The sequence below is a fragment of the Macaca thibetana genome, chromosome 8 (genome assembly GCF_024542745.1).
Source record: "Macaca thibetana thibetana isolate TM-01 chromosome 8, ASM2454274v1, whole genome shotgun sequence".
NCBI classification, from domain to species: domain Eukaryota; kingdom Metazoa; phylum Chordata; class Mammalia; order Primates; family Cercopithecidae; genus Macaca; species Macaca thibetana.
This window is the reverse complement of record NC_065585.1, coordinates 21,587,794-21,614,015: the sequence shown is the minus strand read 5'-3', so window position 1 is coordinate 21,614,015 and position 26,222 is coordinate 21,587,794. Positions and strand designations below refer to the sequence as shown.

The window sequence follows — 26,222 nt, the reverse complement described above, 5'->3', positions numbered from 1 at the left end:
TTCAGTTTAAGCATAACGCTGTATTATGGACTCAGGTTGGTATTCAGCAACAAGCTTGTTTTTCTATGGATTCCTAGAAATTTTACAAAAATGGTGACAAGTTTCTGGGAGAAGGAATATAAGTCTCAATAGGCAAAAGATAAACATATTTAGTATGATAAAAAGCCAACTTGAATTGGGACATACTAAAAATGCACCAGTGTGTGTTGTTGGAAAAACATTTATTGCAATTCAGTGTCAAAAGTTTTTTACAAAAATATGCCACCGTCTGGTACAAACAACTATAAAAAAATCAGTTCATCATGCAAGTAAAGTGTGCAAATAATTTATACAGATGGACTCAGCTCACACAATATTAAATAAACATCTCTGCATGTAATTGGTCTAGCTTTATGCTTTAGTTACAATGTTCAACCCCCTCTAATATTTTTCATTTAAAAAAGTACATTAAAGCGTCTAAGCTTAGGACACAGGCTGTAATATACACCCACTTTAGCCATGGTGATTGGCACTTGGTAAAATAAAGATGGCACCAAGGGTTCCCAAGTATAGAATACAGCTTGGAGCCTTCTGCTTAACAGATTTGTGCTTCGTTAATTAAACAAACACATCTATACTCAAAGACAGAAAAAGTCGTGTTTAAACTCCAGAAATAATGTAGCAGATGGAGTTTCAAGAAGTTCAGAGTTTTGGAGCAGCCATCGTTTTTGGCCAAATGGAGCAGGGCCTGTTTTGAGAGATTCTCCAGAAAGCTTTGTTTGCTGAGTGAATTCAAGGACACTTTGAAAAATGCTCAGCAGACAAAGTCATGAATATCATGGCCCCTTGCTCCTGGCTGCCTCATGGAATAATCCCCCTTTGCTTAGTAAAAGATGAAGTTTAGCGGAGAATGAACATCCGCTGGGACAGAAATGCACTGAATCTCATAGCTGGTCCTGAAGGAGGAAATGGAGAAGATGGATTAAATGTACCTCTGAGTCTAGCGGAGAGGAAACACCTGCTTTGGAATCTCAGTTTCTAGGAAGTAAGTCACTGCCCAGCCCTTTTTTTTATAAGGGCCGTTTTTGTAATAAAAATGTAAGTACCCAAGGAAAAAATAAAGTTGTCAAAATATGCTGCTTTCTTTATAGCAAGCAGGTTGTACTCACTGGAATGCCACATTCACAACAGAATCAGAGGTCTGTAAAAACATTAAGTGGCTCCTTAACTTCTCCAGTAAGAATCAGGGACTTGAAATGGAAACGGTAACAGCCAGATGCCCAGTGCTGGGCAGTCTCCCATGCCTTCCACAGTGAAGGGCTTGAGAGAAATCACATCCAACGTCATGTGTCTCCAGCCACACCAAAAGGTGCTTGGGGTGGAGGGCTGGGGGCACACAAGGTCAGGCCTCAGGAGGCCTCAAGTTGGCATTCAGCTCTGCCACTGAGTACCAGGTGGGCTGACGCACGTCCCCTAAACATTCTGGATCTCTTCCTCATCGTGATCGTGAAAGGCAGAAGCTCTAAGTCTGAAGTCTGGGGTAGGAGTTTCCATTCTTTGGAAAACCAAAGATGGTTACTCTCCTTAATGAAACTGAGAAGAAAGTATCTACAGAAAACACTGAATTTAAACAAATTATGACCTTGTTTGTTGAAGCCATCAAGGACCCAAGATATATCAAATAACAACATCTCTGTATTGGCCTAGAGGATCAGAGTGTTTCGAGGTCTGTTTAAGCACTAATAGGATTTTAGGCCAGCATCCAGTCAGAAGAGACAGTTCACAGACTCAGAGTTGGAAACAGATTAAAAAAAAAAAAAAAAAAGATGTCAACATAGAAAATGATGATAGAGTTTAGTTAAAAAAAATTCACACATAAAATTGCAGTTAAAAAATCCACACATAAAATAGTGTTTGCATAGCAAGACATTATTGCCTTTCAGCCTGGCAGAAAAACATAAACTCAGGTGTATATTTTATCATAAACATTGTATTGAATGCTAAGAATGATATACTGTTGAACATCTCTTGAATAGTTTGCTTCCTAGTAAATCATACCACTTGTTTAGACAATTGAAATTCCAAGGTCTTTCTCTTCTCCCGTATAAAAACAACAGAAACAAGGAGCCTCTGTTAGTAGCAAGCTCTTCATGGGAAAGGGTATGTGAATCCACAAAGATGAGAACTGTGGCAACAGCATTATACACACCCACTACCTTACTGCCCAAGTGCTAGTGGAACCTGCTCTAGTGTTCAGATTTGCAGTGCAAACCCAGTCCCTCTGAAATACATCTTCCAAGCCACTTCAATGTAAACCTGATCATCATTAAACAAAAATCATCTCACAACTGATACATTGGGGATGCTTTCACCTAACAGCTTTTGTTCATTTCTGCCATTTGCCCTCCCATTCAACTGATTTGTCTGCTCAAAGTAACAGCATTGAGTGATAATGCAATCTAGTTTAAAATGCCATTGGATTGTTTTTTTTCCAGATCTTGCTCTAGTGTGAGCACTCCTGAGCTTCACATATTCTCCTTGTCCCAAATGCAAGGGCTTACTCTCAAGAGACTCTAGGCTCACTGCCCATAAACCTTTGAGTTGGACCAAATCTTAACATCCCTGTGGATTTGCTCATACTGCCCCGGGCAGAACTCCTTCCTTCTTTGGAAGTCTGAGTTACTTCGTATTTGACATCTATTTTGAAATTCTGTTTTACAGGGTTTAGGATGGGGGTAGGTAGGCCCAGGAAAGAGAGTAGAGCATTCTCTCTTTTCTAGCAATTTCCATCGTCGTGCCCCTTCTGGCTTTTAGACCAGCAGTTCTGAGACAGGGATTATTTGCTTTTGTTTGATAGGTCAGATTGTCTGGGACAGTTTGCCAATAGAAATTCTATAGACTATTATTGTTCAAAGAGCAATAATTGTCTTAACTCTCTTCACTTATATGTGAGGCTCTGGCCATACTTAACAGATACCACGTGGCACTAGCACAGATACGCTGTGCCTGCTGTGCTCTTCCCATCATCCCCACACAAGCCACAACATCAAAGACATGCCATTTCTATTCCTTTCCCCCTCCCTCTCTACCTGCCATTTCCTTCTTTATTCTCCTCTTCCAATGAAAGAGAACCATAAAGGTTGATTTATTCTTCATTTTCCTTAAAACATTTCCTTGACTCTGTCATACACCAACTCCAGTAACACCAAAGGACATGGGGAGAGCCCACCAGCACCATCTTGGTAAACATTTAAGAAGACTGTAACCCTTCTCTTGGGGCAGGGGTCATCTTGCCAGATGCACGTGGTTGCCTGGGGTCTATCGTACAATCACGTGCACTGCTGACAGTCTAAATGAGACCAGTTCCCAGTTTTGTGCTGACAGTCCACAGCAGGCAATGTTTCTGGGATTGCAAACCTGAAGGCGACAAGGAGTTTCTATTTTCTTGATCAGCATGAAGGGGCAGAGATCACAAGTTGGTGGCAACATGTGGAAGGCCACGAACCCCTAAATCTAAAAATGTCACTGAGAGTCAAAGGTTCCAGAGCTCTCTCAGTGGTGGCACACCCAACTCCACCCCACGTCTTTGAGGAGGCTGAGAAATTGCAGAGAACCTGATAATTATGGAAGAAGTAGCTTTTTATTCAACAGTCTAGGTTCCGCATTCCCAATGTGAAATTGATTCAGGGGGGAGAGGGACTGCAAAAAAAAAAAAAAAAAAAAAAAGAAAACACACCTTAGATAGTATAATGGTTCGTGATCTTCCAAAGCTCAATCTTACCCAACAAAATCCTACTCTTTCATATTTAATTTTCCTTATTAGCGAAAATCTAAATTCAATGTAATTTTTTTCTCCTTGGGGGGATGATAATGAAAAAAAAAATTGGAGAAATCCTGGCGTAGCAGAAACATTGCAAAGTGAGGAGCACTGAATAGTAAGTTCCTTCTCTTCAGAAAGCTGATACATGGGTTGTGTGCTATTGAGGGCAGGGGTTGAAGAGGTGTTGTATCATAGCTTGTCTCTTGCCTCATTTCTCTCCGTGCTTAGCCATCTTTCCCCCTTTCCAGGTCACCCCAAAGGTCAGTTCTTAAAGATAAACTGTTCCTCAACTTGCATGTGGATCATGTTCCTATTTCTGCTTCACTTATTTGCCAAGGGCATGCAGGGTGACAACTTTATTTGGGAAAAAAAAAAAAAAAAGAAAAGCATATACAACTGCAAATATATGTACATTGTTGTAGGAAAGCAACAACATTCTGTGGAAAGTAAAAAACTGGGAGTAGATCCCCCATCTACTCCCAAGAATATTTTACAATGAACTCACTAGGTCCTGAGATTTCCTTTCTTCCACAGTTACCTGCTGATATTTGCCTCGCAAAATCCCCTTGGGATCTTCCTGTTTTAACTATCCAGCCTGGAAGCAAGTTTAAGATGAACTTGTGGTACCTCTCCTCCCTATTTGGCTGGAACTCCAGCCTTGATTTTTAATCACCTTTGCATTTTGATGTTGGACCTAAAGAAAAGAAGCTCCTCAGCTCATCCCCCTGGCAAGGGGAACGGCAACTGGTAAGATGTTTAACTGGCTGATTGTAAAACCTGTCTTCCGAGCCTCAGCACTTGGGCCCCACTCTGTCCACAGACACAGGCTTATCCATGAAGATATCCAAGGAAGAAAGTTAAGCAGGAATAAGAAAGTCTTCACAGCTATCAGTTGGGTGACTAATTCTATCATCTTTTCTGCAGCAGGACTTCCTCTGGGATGGCTTTTGTTTTGGAGACAGGCTGGAGTGCAGTGGCACGATCATAGCTCACTGCAAACCTCGAACTCCTGGGCTCAAGCAATCCTCCCCTGGGACTGTTTTAAGTTGGCCTTCTCTTCCCCCAAATGAGCTACAACATGACAGGAAAAAAGGAACGTGTGCTTTTGGGTTGTTCTGGTAAACAGATAACTCCAAGGAGGGCCCTGTTTGCCTGAAAAGGAAGTGTGGAACCAGATGAGGGTTGCCTCCAATATCCCTTTCCATTTTAAATCACTTTTTATAGTGATGAGAACACTTACAAGAAAAACAGACACTGCCTACTGGATCACATGCGTCGTCAGAGAGGGCACTCTACACTTTGAGAGGTAGACCATTGTGTGGTATCTCTGTAGGGTAAGGCTCTGTGCCCATGCAGGTTTAGGATGGGTGGCGCTTCCTTCGCCTTCTCAAAACAAACACCAGATCAAACCCCAAAGCCCAGGGATTTCTCCTATGTAGCTTTCCTTCTTCTTTTTTCTTTTCTAAACACATTTTCACATTGTAAACAAAGCGTCCTATTTTGTATTTGAGTTTTGCCTTTTTCTTCCTAGGGAACTATAAGGGAGTTTCTGTGACCATTAAGAGGATTCCATTTTCACCGCTGAAACAGAATTATTGCCCTTATAGTCTTGCTGGCAAATTGTTAGAAAAAAAGTTTATTTACAGTATTTTGCTTTTCCATACCAATTCTAGTGAGAAGTTCACATTCTTAAATTCCCAGTCAGCAACTGCATTTCTCCCCTCCAAGTCCTCTCCGTGACTTATCTCTGAAGTTCCAGGCCAATGTTTAAAATGTACACTATTTACAAATGAAGTGTCCAAATGCCATATTCCCAGCTCTCCAGTCAGCAGGGGGACCCTTCTGAAGTGTTGGCATGTGCTGGGATTCAGAACTTGAACAAGTTGATAAAGTCCTGGGGTGAAAGTGAAACGGAGCAGCTCTCTGGGTTATTGGCAGTGCACGGATGGTCAGTGCCCTGGAAAGGAACACACGGTTAGCTTCAAGTTCTCAGAGGCCTCTCATTGGCTTTTGGCACCAAAAGGCATTTTCCAACTTCAAAGCAACAACTCTCTGTCAATAATGCCGCCCCAGGCCTAAATGTTGCATGTTCTCACTTGTATGTGGGAGCTATAAAAGTAGATTTCATGAAGACAGAGAGTAGACTGGTGGTTACCAGTGCAGAGAAAGGGAAAAGGAAGGGGATGCAGAGAAGTGGATCAATGGGTACAAATACATGGTATGATAGAAGGAGTAAGACCTGCTGTTAGATCAGTAAGTGAATGTAATTTACAATAATCTATTGATTATTTCAGGCTGGGCGCGATGGCTCATGCCTGTAATCCCAGCACTTTGGGAGGCCTAGGCAGGTGGATCACTTGAGGTCAAAAGTTCAAGACCAGCCTGGCCAACATGGCGAAACCCCATCTCTACTAAAAATTACAAAAATTAGCCTGGGTGTGGTGGCATGTGCCTGTAGTCCCAGATACTCAGGGAGGCTGATGCAAGAGAATCGCTTGAACCTGGGAGGTGGAGGTTGCAATGAGCCGAGATCCCACCACTGCACTCCAATCTGGGTGACAGAGTGAGTGAGACTCCGCCTCAAAAAAAAAAAAAAAAAACTATTGAACATTTCAAAATAGCCAGAAGAGAAGAATTGGAATGGTTCTAGCATAAATAAGTGACAAACACTTAAGGTTATGAATGTGTCAAGTACATTGATTTAATTTTTACAAATTACATGAATAACATTATCACATGGACCCTGAAACTATGTATTACGCATCAATGAAAAAATTTTACAAGTCTGGAAAAACTCAAAGGCATGTGTTTCCGTGTGTAAGTGTGTGTACCGGTACACACAGAGAGAGGAGGATTTAAGGGTGGGTGGGTGGGTGGAATGCGGAAAAATGTAAACATAAGAAAAGTGAAGAAAATGGAGGTCTATGAAAGTCTGTCAGACAAAGGGAACCCCCACCCTCCCAGGCACTGAATCAGTTTACCCTGACTTTCAGCTGGGGGCTATGATGGGGAAGAGGCGGAAAGGCGCTGGCCTCACCATGCTGGCTGGCACTCTTGGCTCTTAGGGACTGGGCTGGGGGTCTGTGGCAGCCACCTCTGAGACACATACCTTCCAGGAAAGGATGTGACAGTGTTTGCAGAGCTGAAGGGTATCTCCATACTGCTCTTTCCTTGGGTAACATCGGACAAGTTTGAAATACATCTTCTTCCAATCCAGCTGCCCTTTGTCTGACAGAATTAATCGTTTGCGGATCTAAAAAATCAAATGAATAAAAGAAATTGCAAGAAGATGGCTTGTGGTTTTCTGGTTCTGAAAAGGTTGACTCTCACCCTTTCCCCCTCTTTTCAGCTCTACAATAGCGAGGGGAGAACTGTCACTATATAAACAAGTACCTTGTTAGCTCTCCTCAGTTAAACAGTAGCTTTTCACCAAGCTTAAAACAAAACAAAACAAAACAAAACAAAAACACAGGTGGCTGGTGACACGTTGCTAGTGACCTTTACTAAACTGCAGCTGGATGGTCCTTTAAAGTTTAGGGGATCTCAATAAACAACTTCAATCTTTTCTTTGCTATAGATTTGAGTGATCATTTCCAGGGAGATGCAATAACTGCTTGGCACCAGGGCTCTAGTTTATATCTAAATATTAGTGGCTTCATGAACAGAACTTGTTGAACTCATACATCCATATAAAGAAACTGGAAAAAGACCAACAAACTTGAGGCAGCATGATGAAGGGAAACAGGCTTGGAGTTGGTATCTGAAGGTCCAAATTCAAGGTCAGGGCCAGTTTCTTCACCCAAAGAGCTACTTCATTAATTTGGATATGTCACTTAGCCATTTGTGGCTTTAGTCCCTTCATCTGTTTGAAGTAGGCACAACAATACCTATCCTTCCCTGGGCCATTAGAATAAAATGAAATAATATCTATGAAAGTACTTTAAGGCCGGGCACGGTGGCTCACACCTGTAATCCCAGTACTTTGGGAGGCTGAGGCAAGCGGATCACCTGAGGTCAGGAGTTCGAGACCAGCCTGGCCAACATGGTGAAACCCTGTCTCTACTAAAAATACAAAAATTAGCCGGGCATGGTGGCGCACACCTGTAATCCCAGCTACTTGGGAGGCTGAGGCAGGAGAATCATTTGAACCAGGGAGGCAGAGGTTGCAGTGAGCCGAGACTGCACCATTTTACTCCAGCCTGGGTGACAGAGTGAGATTCTGTCTCAAAAAAAAAAAGAAAAAAACAACAAAAAAAGTACTTTAAGGCACTCAGAAAATGTAAGTTATGGGGTTATAGATAAAAAGGATGGGTGCCAATTTATGATTTTTTTGAGTGAGTTGTAAAATAAGAATAGGTTAAGAATGTAAGTTCAATTTTTTTCATAAAAACTACCTGAAAAAAACACACGACAACATCTCTATTTAAAAACTCAAGACTGGGTAGGCATGGGGGCTCATGCCTGTAATCCCAGTGCTTTGGGAAGGCCGAGGCAGAAGGACCGCTTGAGGCCAGGAGTTTGAGGCCAGCCTGGGCAACATAGAGAGACCCTATTTCTACAAAAACAATAATAAAAAAATTATCCGGGTGTTGTGGCATGAGCCTGTAGTCCCAGTTACTCGGGGGGCTGAGGTGGGAGGGTCGCTTGAGCCCAAGTGGCTGAGGTTGCAGTGAGCTATGATTGCCTCACTGCACTCCAGCCTGGGCCATAGAGCAAGACCCTGTCTCAAAAAACAAGAAACAAAATCACAAAACTCCTTCAACTGTCATTTTTCAGTCAAACCAGGGAAGGTTCAGTCAAACCTGGAGTAGGGCGAACCCAGACCTCAGGCTTGAGCAGGGCACCAAGGAAGCTTGGGGTCGGGGCCAGAGGAGGGTGGGAGGAAAGCCCGCTGGGCCTTGCCCACCTGCCGCTCAGAGAAGTGGTACTGGCAGAGTTTCTTCCACAGCAGCCGGTCTTCGCTGAGCACGTGCAGGTCGGGGGCCGCCTGGCCCAGGCTGACCAGGTCCCGCCCGTCGCTCAGCCTCTGCATGATGTTCAGTTGTAGGCACAAAGGCAGGTCCGTGAAGGTGAGGCCTTTGAAGGCAGGCTGCAGAGAGAAGGGTGACAATAGGTGGGATGCCAGAGAGCAGCGATTCACCAGGCCTTCTAGGCATGCAGCTGCCCCCGTCCTCCACCCTCGAGGCAGTTTATTGATAAGAGCTCGAAAGCAGAGTAAATCTCCCCATCCCAAAAGCAGACACGAGGCCATGGCCGTGAGCCACAAAGAACTGTGTGGAGTGGGCTGAGCTGAGTGGTGCCAGAGGGATCTCCCTACATTTCCAAAGCTTGAAACTTTCACTCTTAAAGACTCTCCAAATGGTGCATGTGCTTTACTCAGTTCACAGAGTTACAAGATTTGCTGCTTTCCTGAAGGCCTCACTGCCCTGGATGGAGTGGCCCAGCCAGCCACCCCAAGACCCATCTCTCTGGCCGCCCTCCAGACCTCAGGTCCCTCCAAGTAGGTTTACTCACTGGCCCCTAAACACACCTGACTCAGCCTGACCTCGATGCCCTCGCCTCCCCAGTCCTCTCTGCTTGGCCACGTGGTCGTCCTGCTCAGATCCAGTTCAAACCTACTTCCTCTGAAAGGCCTTCTCTGTTTTTGTGACTCCCTTACCCACTGCACCTTCCTAGAATTCCTAGGATCTCTTTGAGACACTTCTTGCAATATCCTTCTTTTTGTCATGCAACATGAGCTTTCTTTCTAAAAGAAACTTTGAAAGGAACATTCTTGCTGGAACTTAAACTCTATGAAGGCAGGAATTTTAATCTTTTTTCACTACTGTGTCCTGGGTGTCTACAGGAGTACCCAGCACATAGAAGGCACTCAACAAATACCGGTGGAATGAATGAAGCCCAAATAATTAAATAGGTAGAAAACAACACAAAGACTCTGTGCTGGGGTGTGTGTGTGTGTGCGCGCGTGCACGCACGCACATTGGGAATGGCAGGTCCAGAAGCCCTTGGCCCAAGCTCCACCATCCCTTGAGACATCTCTATTCTAACCGAGGCCTCCGTGGAACATTGTGAAAACTGTTGGTCTGTGGATAATACCTTGGCAATTAATTGTGAGCTTCTCCAAGAGCTTCTGGTACACCCCTGAACTTACTAATATATTTAAGCCTTTATTGTTTTAAATTTTGATGAGCTTATGATACCCTGCCCAGATCTACATCCTTGAAGGCAGGGTCTAATTTTATGTCCCTTGTAGACCAGCCCAGCACAAGCCACCTCTCCTGAGCGTCTGCTATGGCCTGGTGCTGAAGTGGCTGCAATAAGCTCTTTAGGCTGGTGAGAGACCCAGAGGCAGAAACAAATAATCATAAAATAATATAAAATAAGACAGTAAGTGCTGTCATGGAGGGAAGCACAAAGCTCCGTGGGGAGAATCTGCACCTGGGAATCCGCGCATGTATTTGCTGATGTGTCTTGAACGGCAACAGGATGCTGCCATCCAGATAGGTCAATAGACCACCTGGGACTGCGACTCCTTGTCCTGCCCCTGCTGGTTCTGGGTGAGCTCTTGATTTTGGACTACTCACATTTTTAGATCAATGTTCTGTGACCTCTGAGAAAAACAATACAGGATGAAGAAACCCTCCCTTAGCTCAGGGGAAAATATCCTGAGAATGGGTATCAATTTCCCTGCCCAAATTTTTACAGGAGCCAAACTCTGTATGAAGCACATGGAAGCCTAAACACATGGAGGATTCCAGGAGACACTAGGTCTGGGCAATTCTCTCCTGTGTCCCGGCAAGGCTGGGTAGGCATGAGGTGGGGAGGGAGCGGTGGCAAGGGGCCTTGGGAAGGCTGAGCTACGGAGAAGAATGGGAGGTGCAGGGGAGGAACACCGACGGACAGGCAGCACATCTGGATCCCAGCTCCCCTGGGAAGTCTCCCCATGTCCAAAATGAATGGCTTAGAAGACTCTGAGGATCCCTCCCAGCTCCAACAATCTCAGTTGTAGAAGGACTTCAGCCTCCTGTTTCATTCAAAGTATCCATGACTTGACAATTTATAGGGCTCGGTTCTACCCCAGGCTGCTGGGCAGAACTCTCAATTGTTTGCAAACTTCAGGTCTTTGCCAGCCGCAGAAGGCCCTAGACCTATTTATCGTTTTTCATCTGCTGCTGATCATATGAGCTCATAAAACTGCCATGAGATTTTCTTTTCGTTTCCAATACTTCAAAGCCTCTACTTTTTTGGTTAAAACTCCCAGGCCAATTATTACATTAACTCCTACTAAAGGCAAGCCCACTTGGCGGAGTTCACTGTCAAATTTTCAAACCTGAACTTTTCCAAAATCCGTGCCCAGACCCCATGCTGAGCCCTTCCTCCTGATAAGTGGTTAACTGCTTACATGCCTCCTCCTTTCGAATATAAACGTATAAAAGAAAAATTAGTCACTCTCGCTCCTCTAGTCAAGCATTTGGCTAACATCCATTCGGGTCTATGTCACTCCTCACATGCTTCAAAACAGTGCCCTGCCCACCGCATACTGTCACTGTCTTTGATTTTTTTCCCCCTAAGACCCAGTTCTCTTAATTTCTTTCCTTCATTCTTTATTATATTATTTTGCCAGTAAAAATGGGCTCCATAGAATTAGATATGAACATTTCGCAGGAAAATAAGATTTTATGCTGGGAGGAGAATGATAGAATTTTGGCAAAATAGAAAGCATTTACTCTGAAAGTCAACTTCATATTTGCATGTAATAATGTACTTCTCTCTGGGTCAAACTGTTAAAAAAAGTAAGTTTTAAAATACAGTCCAGACTGAAGTAATTAAGTCTTTTCTCTTTCTCTCCATTTCTCCTTCCCCTGGAGAGTTAAGCTTCTGTGTGGAGGCTGGGCGCAGTGGCTCGCGCCTGTAATCCTAGTACTTTGGGAAGCTGAAGCAGGAGGATTGCTTGAGCCCAAAAGTTCGAGACCAGCCTGGGCAAGATGGTGAAACGCCCTCCCTACTAAAAATACAAAAATTAGCTGGGTGTGGTGGCGAGTGCCTGTAGTCCCAGCTACTTGGGAGGCTGAGGTGGGAGAATCACGTGAACCTGGGAGGCCAAGGCTGCAGTGAGCTAGGACCGTGCCACTGCATTCTAGCCTGGGCAATGGGAATAAGACCCTGTCTCAAAAAAAAAAAAAAAAAAAAAAAAAAAAAAAAAAACCAAAACAAAAAAAGAAAAGCCCTTTAAGGCTCTGTGGGTTCCAGTACAGCTCTCAACATAAGAAAGCTCAGAGCCAAGGAGGGTTGGGACAGAGGACAGCGGGAGGAAGGCACAGTGGTTGAAAGCACAGCCTCTGTGGACAGGCCTGGGTTCAGTTCTTGTGCTACATCCTACTGAGCATGAGGCCTCAGCCAAATGATTCTTAACTACTCGTTCTAATTGTTCTCATTTATAACATGAGAAAAAGCTTATCCTCCAATGTTGTTGGGTGGGGCGGATGAGATAATGCATAGAAGCATTCAGTGTAGTGCCCAGTAAATGCTAGCCACTGTGATGACTCCTACTTAACAATTCTTCACTAGGTGAGTTAATCAATACATGTAAAGGACTTAGAAGAGGGCCTAGGCCGGGCGCAGTGGCTCAAGCCTGTAATCCCAGCACTTTGGGAGGCCAAGACGGGCGGATCACGAGGTCAGCAGATCGAGACCATCCTGGCTAACCCAGTGAAACCCCGTCTCTACTAAAAAATACAAAAAACTAGCCGGGCGAGGTGGCGGGCGCCTGTAGTCCCAGCTACTCGGGAGGCTGAGGCAGGAGAATGGCGTAAACCTGGGAGGCGGAGCTTGCAGTGAGCTGAGATCCGGCCACTGCACTCCAGCCTGGGCGACAGAGCAAGACTCTGTCTCAAAAAAAAAAAAAAAAAAAAAAAAAAAAAAAAAAAAAAGAAGAGGGCCTGCACAGAGCCAGCCCTTAATAATAACAGCTGACATGTTTACAATATTTACTGTACATTAGGCACTGTGCCATTTGCTTTCTATATATTAACTTATTAAATCTCACACGATGGCTATGAGTTGACACTACTGCAACTATTTTCCAAATGAGGAAAGTGAGGCATGGAGAGACTGAATAACCTGCCTCAAATCCTGCAGTTGGGGCCGGGCGTGGTGGTTCATGCTTGTAATCCCAGCACTTTGGGAGGCTGAGGTGGGTGGATCACTTGAGGCCAGGAGTTCGAGACCAGCCTGGCCAACATGGTGAAACCCTGTCTCTACCAAAAAATACAAAAATTAGCCGGGCATGGTGGTGCACGCCTGTAATCCTAGCTACTGGGGAGTCTAAGGTGGGAGAATCGCCTGAACCCAGGAGGTGGAGGGTGCAGTGAGCTGAGATCGTGCCACTGTACTCCAGCGTGGGCGACAGAGACCCTGTCTCAAAAAAAGAAATCCTGCAGCTGGTAAATGATCATCATCATTCATAATACAGGGCCATGTTTTCCAACTGTGTTCTTTTGAACACTGAACGAGTACTCAGGCAGGCAATGGAAGGAGACTCCCTTTCAACCACTCATTCATTCAACTCAGATTTACTGACTGTCTCCTGCTCTGTGCCAGGAACAGGGAATAGATGGGTAATGTCCTTTCTTTGTGGAGTTAATAACCCAGTGGACAGAGACAGAAAAGTACACATTATAGACAATTTCAGATCATAACTGCTCAGAGGAAGGTGATATGATGGTGACGTCCATAGATTGGATGGTCAAAGAAGGCAGCAAGCTTCAAAACCCTGAGGCAGGGCCAAGCCTGGAGAGTGCAGAGAATGACTTGGCTTGGCTGGACCTCCTCATGTAGAAGAGATAGTGAGTGAACTTCAGTGTTTGATCTCTTCTTTGTGGGATCTCATTGCATCAAAGATAGTTTTTTAAACAGCTGGATCATTGGATAAATAGTTGGAAGAAAGCTGGATTGAAAAAGTTTGGAAACTCAAGCAAGCTTTGACATTTTAGGAATATGGAATCCAGGGTTCTGGCCTCAGCTCTGGCCCTAACTGCTGTATATCGCTTGGAAAGTCACTGGGCATCTCTGGTCGCCACTCCACCTCCACTCCAAGAGGGGTAACAACAGCTACAACAGCTAGCTCCGAAGAGCGTTGGTGGATCAGCTAAGAAGGGTTCTGAGCATGTAAGCCTATGGCAGTGCAGGGTATGCGGGCAGATGTGGCCAGAAGGGGTCCTTGGAGGTGGACAGAGGGAACAGAGGCAAGCTCCAGGCAAGTGTGACCATCTAGAGTTTTTCCTTTTTTTTTTTTTTTTCCTTGAGATGCAGTCTCAGTGTGTCACCCAGGCTGGTAAGTAGTGGTGTGATCTCGGCTTACTGCAACCTTCAACTCCCGGGTTCAAGTGATTCTCCTGCCTCAGCCTCCCGAGTAGCTGGGACTACAGGTGTGCACCACCACACCTGGCTAATTTTTGTATGTTTAGTAGAGATGGGGTTTCACCATGTTGACTGGGGTGGTCTCGATCTCCTGACCTCAAGTGATCTGCCTGCTTCAGTCTCCCAAAGTGCTAGGATTACAGACATGAGCCACCGCACCTGGCCAACTGTGACCATCTAAATGGGTGTTCTGAAGTTGCTGAAGGGAAGTGCCCGTGGGACACATGGGACCTGCTTGTTTATATCACTGGCTTGGCAGTTCTCTCCTGGTCTTAGAAAAATCCTAGTCAGTCAGTCCAGGCCATAGAGAACGCCAGAAACCAGGTAGAACGTGTATGTGGGTTTTCTGTGAGAGAGAAGCTGGGAACTTGGGTCTCACGTTCACATGGTCAGACTATGTGCCTACACTTGAGATGTAGGAATGGGGTAAATTATTAGAATCAATCAGGTGAATGTTCATAATAAATATGTACATTCTCTTAAACAAATCAAATACGTGAGATGATTTCTGAAAGATGACTTGCATCTGTGCTCTGCTCTGCGTGTGTGTCTGTGGCAACAGCGTGTAGGTGTTGTAACCTACGTGACTCTAAGGAAGTCACGTAACTCTGAGCCTTCGAATGATTCTGTTTCACAGCTTAAAAAGCGAAGGGACAGAGAGTTAATTACCAGTAAAGTCATGAACATGCATTCTAAAAACTTCATCTAGTAAAAGAGTTATTTAAAAGCAGTCAAAGGATTTCTTCCTGCTACCTTCTCCTGATATGAGGCAACCTCAAATTTTATCAGTGTGGGTCCCGGAAACCACTTAAGCCAGTTACAGTCTGTGATGAGATAAGTAAGCAAAGTGCTACATGAGCCGCCTGAGTGTGTCTGTCCATTAGTGAGTCCTAAGAGATTGCACCAGCATCTTCCTTTTTTTTTTTTTTTTTTTGTGCCTTGGTCCTCCTGCTCACTATTAGGAGGACAAGAGCTGAGGGCCAAGCTAGGTTGTGAAAGCCAAAAGGAACAACTGCTGTAGATCGCCAAACCTCACTGGTAATATAGGGCTTTTCCTTTGTGCTTTGAGAATTGCTCATCATTTTCCCACATGTAAGCTCGCAGACTTTAATCAAAGGCTTCCTTTGTCATAACTACCAATAATCGGAACTAGGATTTTAAAAGGCTGGTACCAGTTCTCCAAGCCTTCCCAGCTCTGTTATATTCAAGACAGCAACCTAAAGTGGCAAGCAAGTCATCCTTTATGAGGAAATGAGCAAACAGACATCTCTGAACCCCGCTAAAGATTTCAGCAGCGGGGCTGCTTCTCCCCAAAAGCCCAGTTTCCAGCTTTCCCACAGTAGTTCACCAGGCTGCCATCTTTCATGTACTTTGATCCCGTTTTGCCAAGTTTTTCTTCCCACCTCCCTTTATCAGGAGGTCCCCCAGCCCGCCCTCAGCACCAGGACAAAGCAGCCATCAGAAAAGACCGGACTCTTCTGTCCCGGGAGTGAATTCAAAGTCTTGGCGAGGCTGTTCAGTGTCTCCGTGGAGGAACCCACTGCTGGGAGGAGGCTGGGCCTGCCCGCTTACCCTGGTGATCTGAATGTTGTTCAGCTGCTGCTGCCAGTGGAGAATCGTCTCCATCCGATACACCCACATGTTAATGTTGCCAACCAGCACGGACTTGCCGACTCTTTGGACCAGTGTACATAAGGACGTGTAGAGGGTCTGGAGTAGTTCCCTTATTAGTCTAATGTTTTGCTGGTCTTCAAGGACTTGAGTGGGGAAGAAAAAAATAATCAAAGTTATGATACTGGAACACCCTGTATTTTACACATGAGCTTTTCTCTGTCTCTATTCCAGTCATGTTACCCAGGCACTGCCTCTGGGGATACGGTTTTCTTCCTCACGCGTGTTTACTATACGGTTGGCCAAACTTCTGCACTTGAGGTCAAAAGGTAGAGTTTCCATTATCTAGGTCCCTCTTTGTTCTCTTCTCTCTCATTTTCTATAAAGCCTCTTTCTCTTCATTGTTCTCCCAGCAGCCATGGCTCACCTGATCAGAAGCCACTCCTTTTGCCCAGAAGTGACCCCCCCCCTTTAGGACAGTCAGTGGAAGGAGCATGGTTTCAGGGGTTTGGAGCCTGGGCTCTAATCCTGTCTGGCTGACTCTGTGTGATTGTGGACAAATCACTTCTCCTCACGGGCCTCAGTTTCTCCATGTGTATAATGAGTCAGGTGAACCAGAGACCTAAGGTTCCTTCTAGCTCGAATAGTCTACGAATCTATTCTGATTTTGTACACGTGTCGATTTTCTAGGAATTTGGGACCTGGAGGCTCGGGAGCCAGTGTTGGGACCTGTGTCTACACTGAGAAGCCTATGAGGCTTTTAGTAGGGCAAGTAGATGGTCCCAAAGGAAGGACAGGAGGGCGACGGTCTCACCCTTTGCCATGAGGATGCACTGCACCCCCTTCTGAACTGGAATTTAGTGCCTCTGAAATGTAGCTGGAGTTGTTCATTTCATCCATTCACACATCTTTAAATCTAATGACATGTCCACTCTATTGGAAAACCCATCTGCCCACCTCCAAGCCTATTAAAAGGGGCGAGAGAGTGGCAGAAGGCTCACCTTTCAGTACCACTTTTTCCAAAATATTCATGAAGTTCTTCTGGGCGATGCCACTCAGGGATGTGAGCTGTGACTTTGCTATCAGCTCCAGCAGCTGAGGATAAAAATAGAAGTTGCCAGGCTTAGAATACAGAGATATTTTTCTCCTCTAATCTTCACTTTTGAGTCCCATGACACGTGGATACAGACTGACAGGGAGAGATAAATGGCAGGCGGGGCCACAATGCAATAAAAAGCAGATGCTCAGAGTGAAAGATAAATGGGGTAATTCAAAACCCAGGATTGGGCTGAGTATTTAATTGCTTTTCTTCTTTTAAATATAAAGAATTTTGGCTTCAACCAGGGCTAATTCATTCTATTTGTCCTACTTCAGCAAGTGAAGCTGACGTATCCTGAAGGGAACAAAATCTCCCATGACCTGTGAATGGCTGAGTTCTGCAGAATCACCTCCCCAGGGGAATTCTTCTGCCCCCGCTTGAACTTCTTCCTTATTGGCACTGACTGCTCACAAGGCACCTAAAGCCCATGGTCAGCAGCCACGTGCACTTTCCATGGAAGTGGAGAGTCTTATCCTGATACCTCCTGCTTCTGCAGTGTTCAATAAACATGTCTATTAATTAGACTCTTTCATCGCACTTAAATTTCTGCAGAAAGATGCCTATCACAGAAAGAGAGAGAAATGCAGGGATGTATTTTATATGATGTCACTGTGGCTAAAAACTTGGATCCTTGTAGCTCTTGGCCTTAGATTCAAGTCTTGATTTGACCATGTATTAGCTCCATGATGATGGGCAAGTTACTATATTTCTTGGTGCCCCACCCAGTTTGTTCACCTATACTAGTAATACTTAGAGTCTTTAATACAAGGTTGAGTATTTAATACCTTTAATACAAGGTAGAGTCAATAATACAAGGTTGTTGTGAGTGATAATAGGAGAATGCACATAAAGCCCTCAGCAAGTGCCTGGCACTAATTCGGTGCTAAACAGAGTGTTTTTTTTTTTTTTTTGAGATGGAGTCTTGCTTTGTTGCCCAGGCTGGAGTGAAATGGTGCAATCTCAGCTTACTGCAACCTCCGCCTCCCGGGTTCAAGTGATTCTCCTGCCTCAGCCTCCCAAGTCGCTGGGATTACAGATGCCCGCCACCATGCCTGGCTAATTTTCTTTTTTTTTTTTTTTTGTATTTTTAGTGGAGACAGGGTTTTGCTATGTTGGACAGGCTGCTCTCAAACTCCTGACCTCAGGTGATCCGACCGCCTTGGCCTCTCCAAATGCTGGGATTACAGGCATGAGCCACCAAGCCCAGCCAGTTTGTTTGTTGAAAAAGTATGTCCCATTCCTACCACCCCATAATCGCCAGACAAAAATAAAGGAAGATAATAACTGAGGTTAGTGCATACTTAGTCCAATCTTTTTTTCCTTCTATAGCAAAATTCTTTACCGATGTGGCAAGATTAAAAAACAAATACAGACAGGGTGCAGTGGCTCATGCCTGTAATCCCAGCACTTTGGGAGGCCAAAGCGGGAGAATCACTTGAGGTCAGGAGTTCAGGACCAGCCTGGCTAACATGGTGAAACCCCATCTCTACTAAAAATACAAAAAATTAGCTGGGCATGCTGGCACATGCCTGTACTCCCAGCTACTCAGGAGGCTGAGGCAGGAGAATTGCTTGAAGCCAGGAGGCAGAGGTTGCAGTGAGCCGAGATTGTGCCATTGCACTCCCACCTGGGCAACAGAGCAAGACTCCATCTTAAAAAATAAAAAAATAAAAATAAAAAACAAAGATCCTATTGTTGAAAAATGAAACTTTAGACCGGAAGGAATCTTAAGAGACCATCTAGTTCAATCCACTTAACAGATGAGCAAAGTGAGGCTCAAGAGACCCACCTTATGAGCCACTCCACAACCAGTGAGGACTCAGCAGAGTCCTTCTCAACACAGCAAAATAAAAGAACACACTTCATGCATTCACAGGGTTAACAAACAAAAGAGGAGGATATAAAGTGAAAGTAATTAACTTCATGAGAACCCACCAGGCCCCCAGAGAAAACTATTAGGCTGGTGCAAAAGTAATTGGGGTAATAAGTAGCCTGAGACTCAGTAGACTAGACATAGAGAACCGAGAACCCTCCTTTACATTGAAGCTAGAATCTTCGCTGTTAGGAAACTCTCTAAGAGAATTTCATCTCCTGGCTAGGTTTCAGCCCGACTTCATTTCAGGTCAATAAACACTGAGCATGACACTCTGGTGGGCGCTGGAATCAAGCCCAAGGGAAGAAGCAAAATGAAATTTTAAAGATTGGGTGGCAGAGGAGAATGGAAACTTTTGGATCAACAGCCTAGGCAATTCAGAGCACCTCTGCTTCCATGGCATTTGTGTAAAATTTTTGTCCCTCTGGAGTCCTTTAGGAGCCTGTTAAACCACACACAGACTTTTAATTTCCTGAATGTAATTTTACTTTACATATAAAAAAACCCACCCCCATCCAAACTCCTTTTTCTCCCTGCTTCTGTATCTTTTCCACATGCAGGGAGAGATGAGGCCAGCTGACCGGAGGAGGAGGTGGTTTGTTACAATCAGTACTGGTGATCTAGTCTGAAGTTAGGAGCTCACCGAGTGTCTGCTAAAAGAGGCGGGAAATCAAAACACCAGTAGAGACCATGGCCAGGGGCGGTGATCACACTGAATTCTGTGGTTTAGCTTTGCCACCAACCAGCATGTGACAGTCAAGAGAGGAGTGAAAATGGCACAAAGGGACTGACTAAACCTTTCATGTATCTCCCTGACCAACAGCAAGATTTAGAAGCCCAAGATGATGGTCTAATAATACCCTGATCCTCACATGACCAGCATGAAGCAGATGAAAGAAAACAAAAGCCTTGGGTCAGCTCTTGAAGGGCAATCGGCTGTGCACTGTGACTCATCACTGGGTAGGAGGTGGGGCAAGGGGTTGGGAGGAAGGCAGCCAGAGCACTGCCTGAAATCCATCCAAAACCCAGATTCCATGTGACTACCATCTCATGAGGGTGTCAGTTTTAATCTTGTCAAAATATGCACCAATCACAAGGACAAGTAAACTCTCAACACCATGACTGTGCATTGGAGGAGAAACGAACTGCCTTTTGGTCTGATTATCTTCTCTGACTAAGGAGAAGGAGGAACATAGCAGCAAAAACTTGTCAATTGACAGCATAATGACATGTTAACCACTCTGGGCTTCATCCTATCTCAAGGGAAAGTCCCCACCCCCGGACCCTTTTTTTAACTGTCAGACAGTTGTGGAGTCAGGAGAAAGAACCCTGGAATAGGAGAAGACCTGGATTCTCTAGCTGGATGACCTTTGTAACTGTCATTCATTTAGCAAGTATTTTCTGAGTGTCCACCCTGTGCCAGCATCGTGGTAGGTGACAGGGACATGACGATGAAGACACATGATCCCTAGACTCATGGAGTTTGCTCTCCAGCCTACAGTGTAAATCATTTAATCCCTCTGAACTCCTGATTCTTCATTTCTAAAATGGAAATAAAAAGACTACTTACTTCACAGGATTGCTATGAGAATTAAGTGAGATAAATATGTACAAATCCACAGTAAATACCAAACATAAGAATTTTTATTACAAGGTATTCTTTCTTTCCTTTCTGAACTCCAGTCTTTTTGTGAAGTTTAAAGTTGACATCAGGGGTTGGCAAACTTTTTCCATAAAGTGCTAAACAGTAGGTGTTTTAAGGTTTGTGGGCCACATGGTCTCTGGAGCAACTACTCCACCCTGAAGCTATAGTACAGAAATGGCTATAGACAATGTGTCAATGAGTGGGCGTGGGTGTGTTCCAATAAAGCTTTATTTACAAATCAGGTGGAGCGCCAGATTTGGCACCTGGGCTGTATCATAGAGTTTCTGGTATATATCATAGAGTTTAAGAGTGAGGGCTCCAGAGGCAAACTGTCCGCTTCAGTTTTCCCACCTGCAAAATATGCACAGTAATAGTACCTACTTCCGAGTTGCAGTGAAGATTAAATGTGTTCACATAGCATTCATAACTGTGCCTGGTACAAAGAATATACTCGATAAATTATTATCGTTAGCTTTTACCATAATACAGAGCATTACCAAGTAAAATTATTGCCAGTCAGGAAATACTGAGTTAACAGGGCAAATACAACCCATTTAAAGACCTTTGGAATTGCTTCAATTGTACCTGTTGTCAAACAAATGCATATTTGTATTTCAATTGTACCTGTTGTCAAACAAATGCATAAATGCTTTCACACTGTAATATTCCTTTCTATCATTTTACTATGTTGGTGATACATTTAATAGCACCCTATCTGTTGATAAAAGTTAATGCTGATACATTTTATGACTTGCATGGTTTTTCTACCATGGAGTCTTATTTTGCTAACAATAACAATAACAATAACAATGGGGTGCTTACTATGTGTCAGCAACTGCGCTAAGCACTATACATGTGTAATCTTGTTTATCTTTAACAACAACCCAATGAGGTAGGTTCTCCATTTAACCAATGAGGATACTGAGGCTCAGAGAAGCACTCACCTAAAGCCATACCAGCAGTAGCAAATGGTGGAGCCAGGACTTGAGCCCAGGTATGTCTAACAGAGAACACATTTTCTTTTTTTTTATTGAGACAGTCTCACTCTGTCACCTAGGCTGGAGTGCAGTGGCACAGTCATGGCTCACTGTAGCCTTGACCTCCGAGGCTCAAGTTATCTTCCCACCTCAGCCTCCCAAGTAGCTGGGACCACAGGGGCACACCACTATGCCTGGCTAAGTTTTTTATTTCTATTTGTAGAGACAGAGTCTTCCTATGTTACCCAGGCTGGCCTTGAACTTGTGGGATCAAGTGATCCTCCTGTTTCAGCCACGCAAAGTGCTGGGATTGCAGGCATGAGCCACTGTGCCTGGCAGAACATATATTCTGACAGTTTCAGGACTTCAGTTTGTCAAGGCCAATCAATTTGCATGGAGGGCCAAATTTTACTCCAAAAATGGAGCAATACCATTTACTGTTGTGTTCTGGGGAAACAGAGTCTAGAAATTTTACATAATATTATGCTGTGACTGGTAATCAACTTTTAATATTAAGGGCGCTATAATGCCCAGAAAGTGCTAACAGCACATTTAGGATGAAGCAACTGCTTTAGGTAAACCACAGGTTCTACTTCCCACATCAGCATCACTCTATAGGCCCAGAGCCACTAGGTAGTGATGTATGGAACTAGTGGTGAAGAGAGCAGAATTTACCGACTTTCAAATTATTTTTTTATTTTTGAGACAGAGTCTCGCTCTGTTGCCCAGGCTGGAGTGTAATGGTGCGATCTCAGCTCACTGCAACCTCCACCTCCCGGGTTCAAATGATTCTCCTGCCTCAGCCTTCTGAGTAGCTGGGATTACAGGTGCTCGCCACCACACCTGGATACTTTTTGTATTTTTAGTAGAGATTGAGTTTCACCATGTTGGCCAGGCTGGTCCTGAACTCCTGACCTCAGGTGATCCATCTACTTTGGCCTCCCAAAGTGTTGGGACTACATGCGTGAGCCATCGCGCACAGCCCAAATTTATCGCTTTTATTTGTGTTAAGAGAGCTGTGTGCCTAGGAAAGTAGGTTTGTATCTAGCAATCTGTGTACCAAGATGACTTAGCCAATTGGATTCTTTGCCCCTAGCCACAAGAGAAAAAGAGAACAGAGGAAAATGTCTTGTTTGGAAGTGGCTGCTTGTTTTTGACTGGGCAAATTTTAGCCCAGGTGCCAGTAATTTGTGGCTATGTTTAAAGAGAGGCAGGGGGAGGGAAGGGGAAGGAGGAGGAGGCTTCTCGGCTCCTCTGGAATTCCATGGTGTCATTATCGTGTGGGCACTCTGGGCATCCGGCATGATCTGCAGTGACGAGCTGTGCAGTAGCAGGAACGGCTCTGAGCTACTGGAGGGAGGGATGGTGGTCACCACATGCTGAAACCACATCCTGCCCTTCAGCTTTGGCTCATGCTAGTTCTGGAGGCAACGAACAGGAGACAAATCTAGTTGCAAGCAATATTGTCTAGCAAATCTCAGAGCGGATATGAACCAAAGTTTGAAGTGGTGTGTGCAAGATGAATGGGCAGAAGAGAGATTTCCCTCTTATCTCACTACACTTGTGTCAAGAGCAGGCTTCTTACATCTTCTTCCCTACAATTTATTTTAGTATAGCATTCATAGTTTAAAAAATCCATCAGCTAAAGCAACTGCTTCAGCATTACAGCTAAAGCATTACTTCTTTGCTTAAAATCCTCAAATGGCTTCTCCTTGCACTTAGGAAAAAACTCAAGCTCCTTACCATGACTGGCAAGGTTCTCCCTGATCTGGTTTCTACTCCTTTTCCAGCCTAGTTTTGCACAATTTCATTCTGCTCTGGCTACACAGGTTATTTGTCTCTTGAGTAGGTCAAGCTTATTCTCACCTCTGGGCCTTTGCCTCTGGCACATCTTTACATGCTCAGCTCCATCCCATCCCTCAGGTCTCAGTTCAAATGTGGCCTGCCCCGGGCTCAGAGGACCCTTTCCTGGCCATCTCATGTGAAAGCCTCCCTGGTGCCATCTTCATCTTACTATGGTTTCATTGTTCTTCATTGTTCCATTTATGCATATCTGAACTGGTCTTGCTCACTTACTTGCTGATGGGCTAATTAGGATGGAACCCTCAAGACAGCAAGTGTTGTCCTGTTTCCCACTCTACCCCCAGCCTGGCACTCAACAAATAGTGTTTTTTTTAAACATACATTTGTCTTTTTGAATCAAAGAGTGTTGTAGCTGGAAGGGACTCAGGAAACAGTTTACCCAAATTTCCTCCTGCTACAGGTGAGGCGGCTCATGATGGCCAAATGACATATCAAGGTCCATGGCAGACCATCTGGCTGGTCAGGCTGATATCTGTATGGGGACTGGTTCCAGACTGATGCCCCAGGAGTGGCATGGGCCTAGGAGTAAATTACTTATAATGCAAACACATCTCAAACACTTTCCAGAAGGGCAAGCAGCCTGAGATCTGGAGGGACAGTAAACACTTGGGCTTTCAGAAGCATCAACAAAAATAGCAGCTTCTTCTACCTGTTAGTTTAAAAGGACAAAACCACAAGGCTCTTGCCTAAGTATACTCTTATCATTCTCATACAGAATTGTTAAGAATAAGAACACAATTTATCCCCAAATTCCTTATCTTGTATACAAGTGGGGTGCTACAGTATGAAGTATATGTCTGATTGGAAAATCTGCCAGAGTTATCAAAGGCAGAAACGAGGCCCAGCCTCAAGCAGCCTTGCCATGCCTCACATGCTCAATACCCAAGTTGGGTGTCCATCTATAGGAAGGTGGCGTCTTCTATAATAAACCTTCAGTTAGACTAGGCAGTGCCTCTCCCTGCTCTGAGTGCTGGGTACTTCCAAGACCCTTATTTACTCAGCGAATAACACAGATAAAAAACCTGGAAAGTTTTGTTCTGACTTTGAGCTTGAACACTGACAGGTTGAAAGAGAAAAAAATTTCAGCGACATTAATAATCTGCAGGCATGTCAAGATTGGATAAATATTATTTGCAAGTGAAACAGCTCTCTTTTAACAGAGGGAGTTAAAATAATAAGGAGAGCCAAGTTTATATGCATTAATTGTATTCTCAGCAGAGAGAGACTTGCCTCTTCATCTTTCACCCATCCTGGTTACTTTTCTTTCTTTTTTTTTTTTTTTGAGACGGAGTCTCACTGTGCTGCCCAGGCTAGAGTGCAGTGGTGTGAACTGGCTCACTGCAACCTCCCCCTTTCAGGTTCAAATAATTCTCCTGCCTCAGCCTTCTGAGTGGCTGGGACTACAGGTACCTGCCACCATGTCCGGCTGATTTTTGTATTTTTAACAGAGATGGCGTTTCACCATGTTGGCTAGGCTGGTCTCAAACTCCTCACCTCAAGTGATCACCCGCCTCAGTCTCCCAAAGTGTCAGGATTACAGGTGTGAGCCACCACACCTGGCCCTGGTTACTTTTGAATTGATAATGGCCGTTGATTCCCCATTGCATCCATCTGAACAGTGACGTTTGGCAGTGATCTTCCTTAAACTGAGCTCCCATCTATTCCAGCAACGCTCACCTCTGCCCTACAGTTTTACAGGCTGAATGTCACATTGCTATTGACCCCGACCCAAAATCATTCCCCTTCACGTTCGCTCCTTCCCATTTCTAGGTTCTGCTTACATCGCTTGTCTCTGCAAAGCCTTCCACTTGTCTTTCCATCTGGCCAAATACTGGCCGTCCCCCAAGGAAGGAGAATTTCAGGTTCTACCTCTTTCAAGAAGCCATCTCCAAGGCTCCCAGACTGTGCTAATTCAATTTGCCATTTGAATAGTTATACTTTGTCCCCCCCAGAGTAGCCCAGAAGCACCTGACAAGCAGGGGCCAGGTCTGACATGATTCTCAAGTGGCTATGGCAACACTAGGTGTTTGGGCCCAATGTAGAAATACCTGTTCAGGGATTCAAAAGCATTCATTTGAAGCAATTTGCTGCATATGGAGACCTAGCAGGAGGATGCTGTCAATTCCCACTTCTTGCCGTCGGAGACCTCTTCCTTTACTGGACTCATGAGGCCTTTAGATTCTGGGTCCCAGATACTTAGAGCACAGTGTAAATGCTCTCAGGAGCATCCCTCCTTGGATGAGAAAAGGTCTGTGGGACTGGCACTGAAAACCCAGCTCACCTGAACAATTTGGCACATCCCAAGGTGTGATAAGCCCCCGACAGGGCCAAGATGCTTAGCTAGAATTTTAATAGAAAACATTGGCCGGGCACGGTGGCTCACGCCTGTAATCCCAGCACTTTTGGAGGCTGAGACAGGTGGATCGCAAGGTCAAGAGATAGAGACCATCCTGGCCAACATGGTGAAACCCTGTCTCTACTAAAAATACAAAAATTAGCCGGGTGTGGTGGCTGGCATCTGTAATCCCAGCTACTCAGGAGGCTGAGGCGGGAGAATCACTTAAACCCAGGAGGCAGAGGTGGCAGTGAGCTGAGATCGTGCCACTGCACTCCAGCCTGGTGACAGAGCGAGACTCTGTCTCAAAACAAAACAAAACAAAAACAAAGAAAAAACAAACAAACAAAAACAAAAAACAAAAACAAAAAAAAAGAAAAAACACTGCTGGGATGCTAGTGCTATAGGTTTAGATCCTGAGTCATCAAGAAAAAAAATTATACAAAATGGGCACACTTTCAATCCAGCAGTCTCTGAAGTAGTACTGGAAAGAAAATCAGGTAGAAAACTAACAAAACAGAAATCTCAGTATTTTATATGATCTTTAATCTCTGATTTTGTGTATTTTCTAATGCCCACAATAAGGTCCCTCAAGTTGATG

At 44.5% G+C, this 26,222-nt stretch overlaps 1 protein-coding gene across 1 annotated transcript in view; it reads right to left on the bottom strand.

The window, feature by feature from the left end:
• Positions 1-204: 204 nt before the first annotated feature.
• Positions 205-26,222, bottom strand: part of FBXO32 (F-box protein 32) — a 43,681-nt gene continuing 17,663 nt past the window's right edge. Inside the window, exons 5-9 of the mRNA XM_050800224.1 lie at positions 16,831-16,924; positions 15,791-15,975; positions 8,706-8,888; positions 6,909-7,052; positions 205-5,756 (exon numbers count right to left, since the gene is read on the bottom strand). Of these exons, the coding sequence (XP_050656181.1) occupies positions 5,667-5,756; positions 6,909-7,052; positions 8,706-8,888; positions 15,791-15,975; positions 16,831-16,924 (696 nt within the window). The 3' untranslated portion in view covers positions 205-5,666. The remainder of the gene's footprint in view (positions 5,757-6,908; positions 7,053-8,705; positions 8,889-15,790; positions 15,976-16,830; positions 16,925-26,222) is intronic.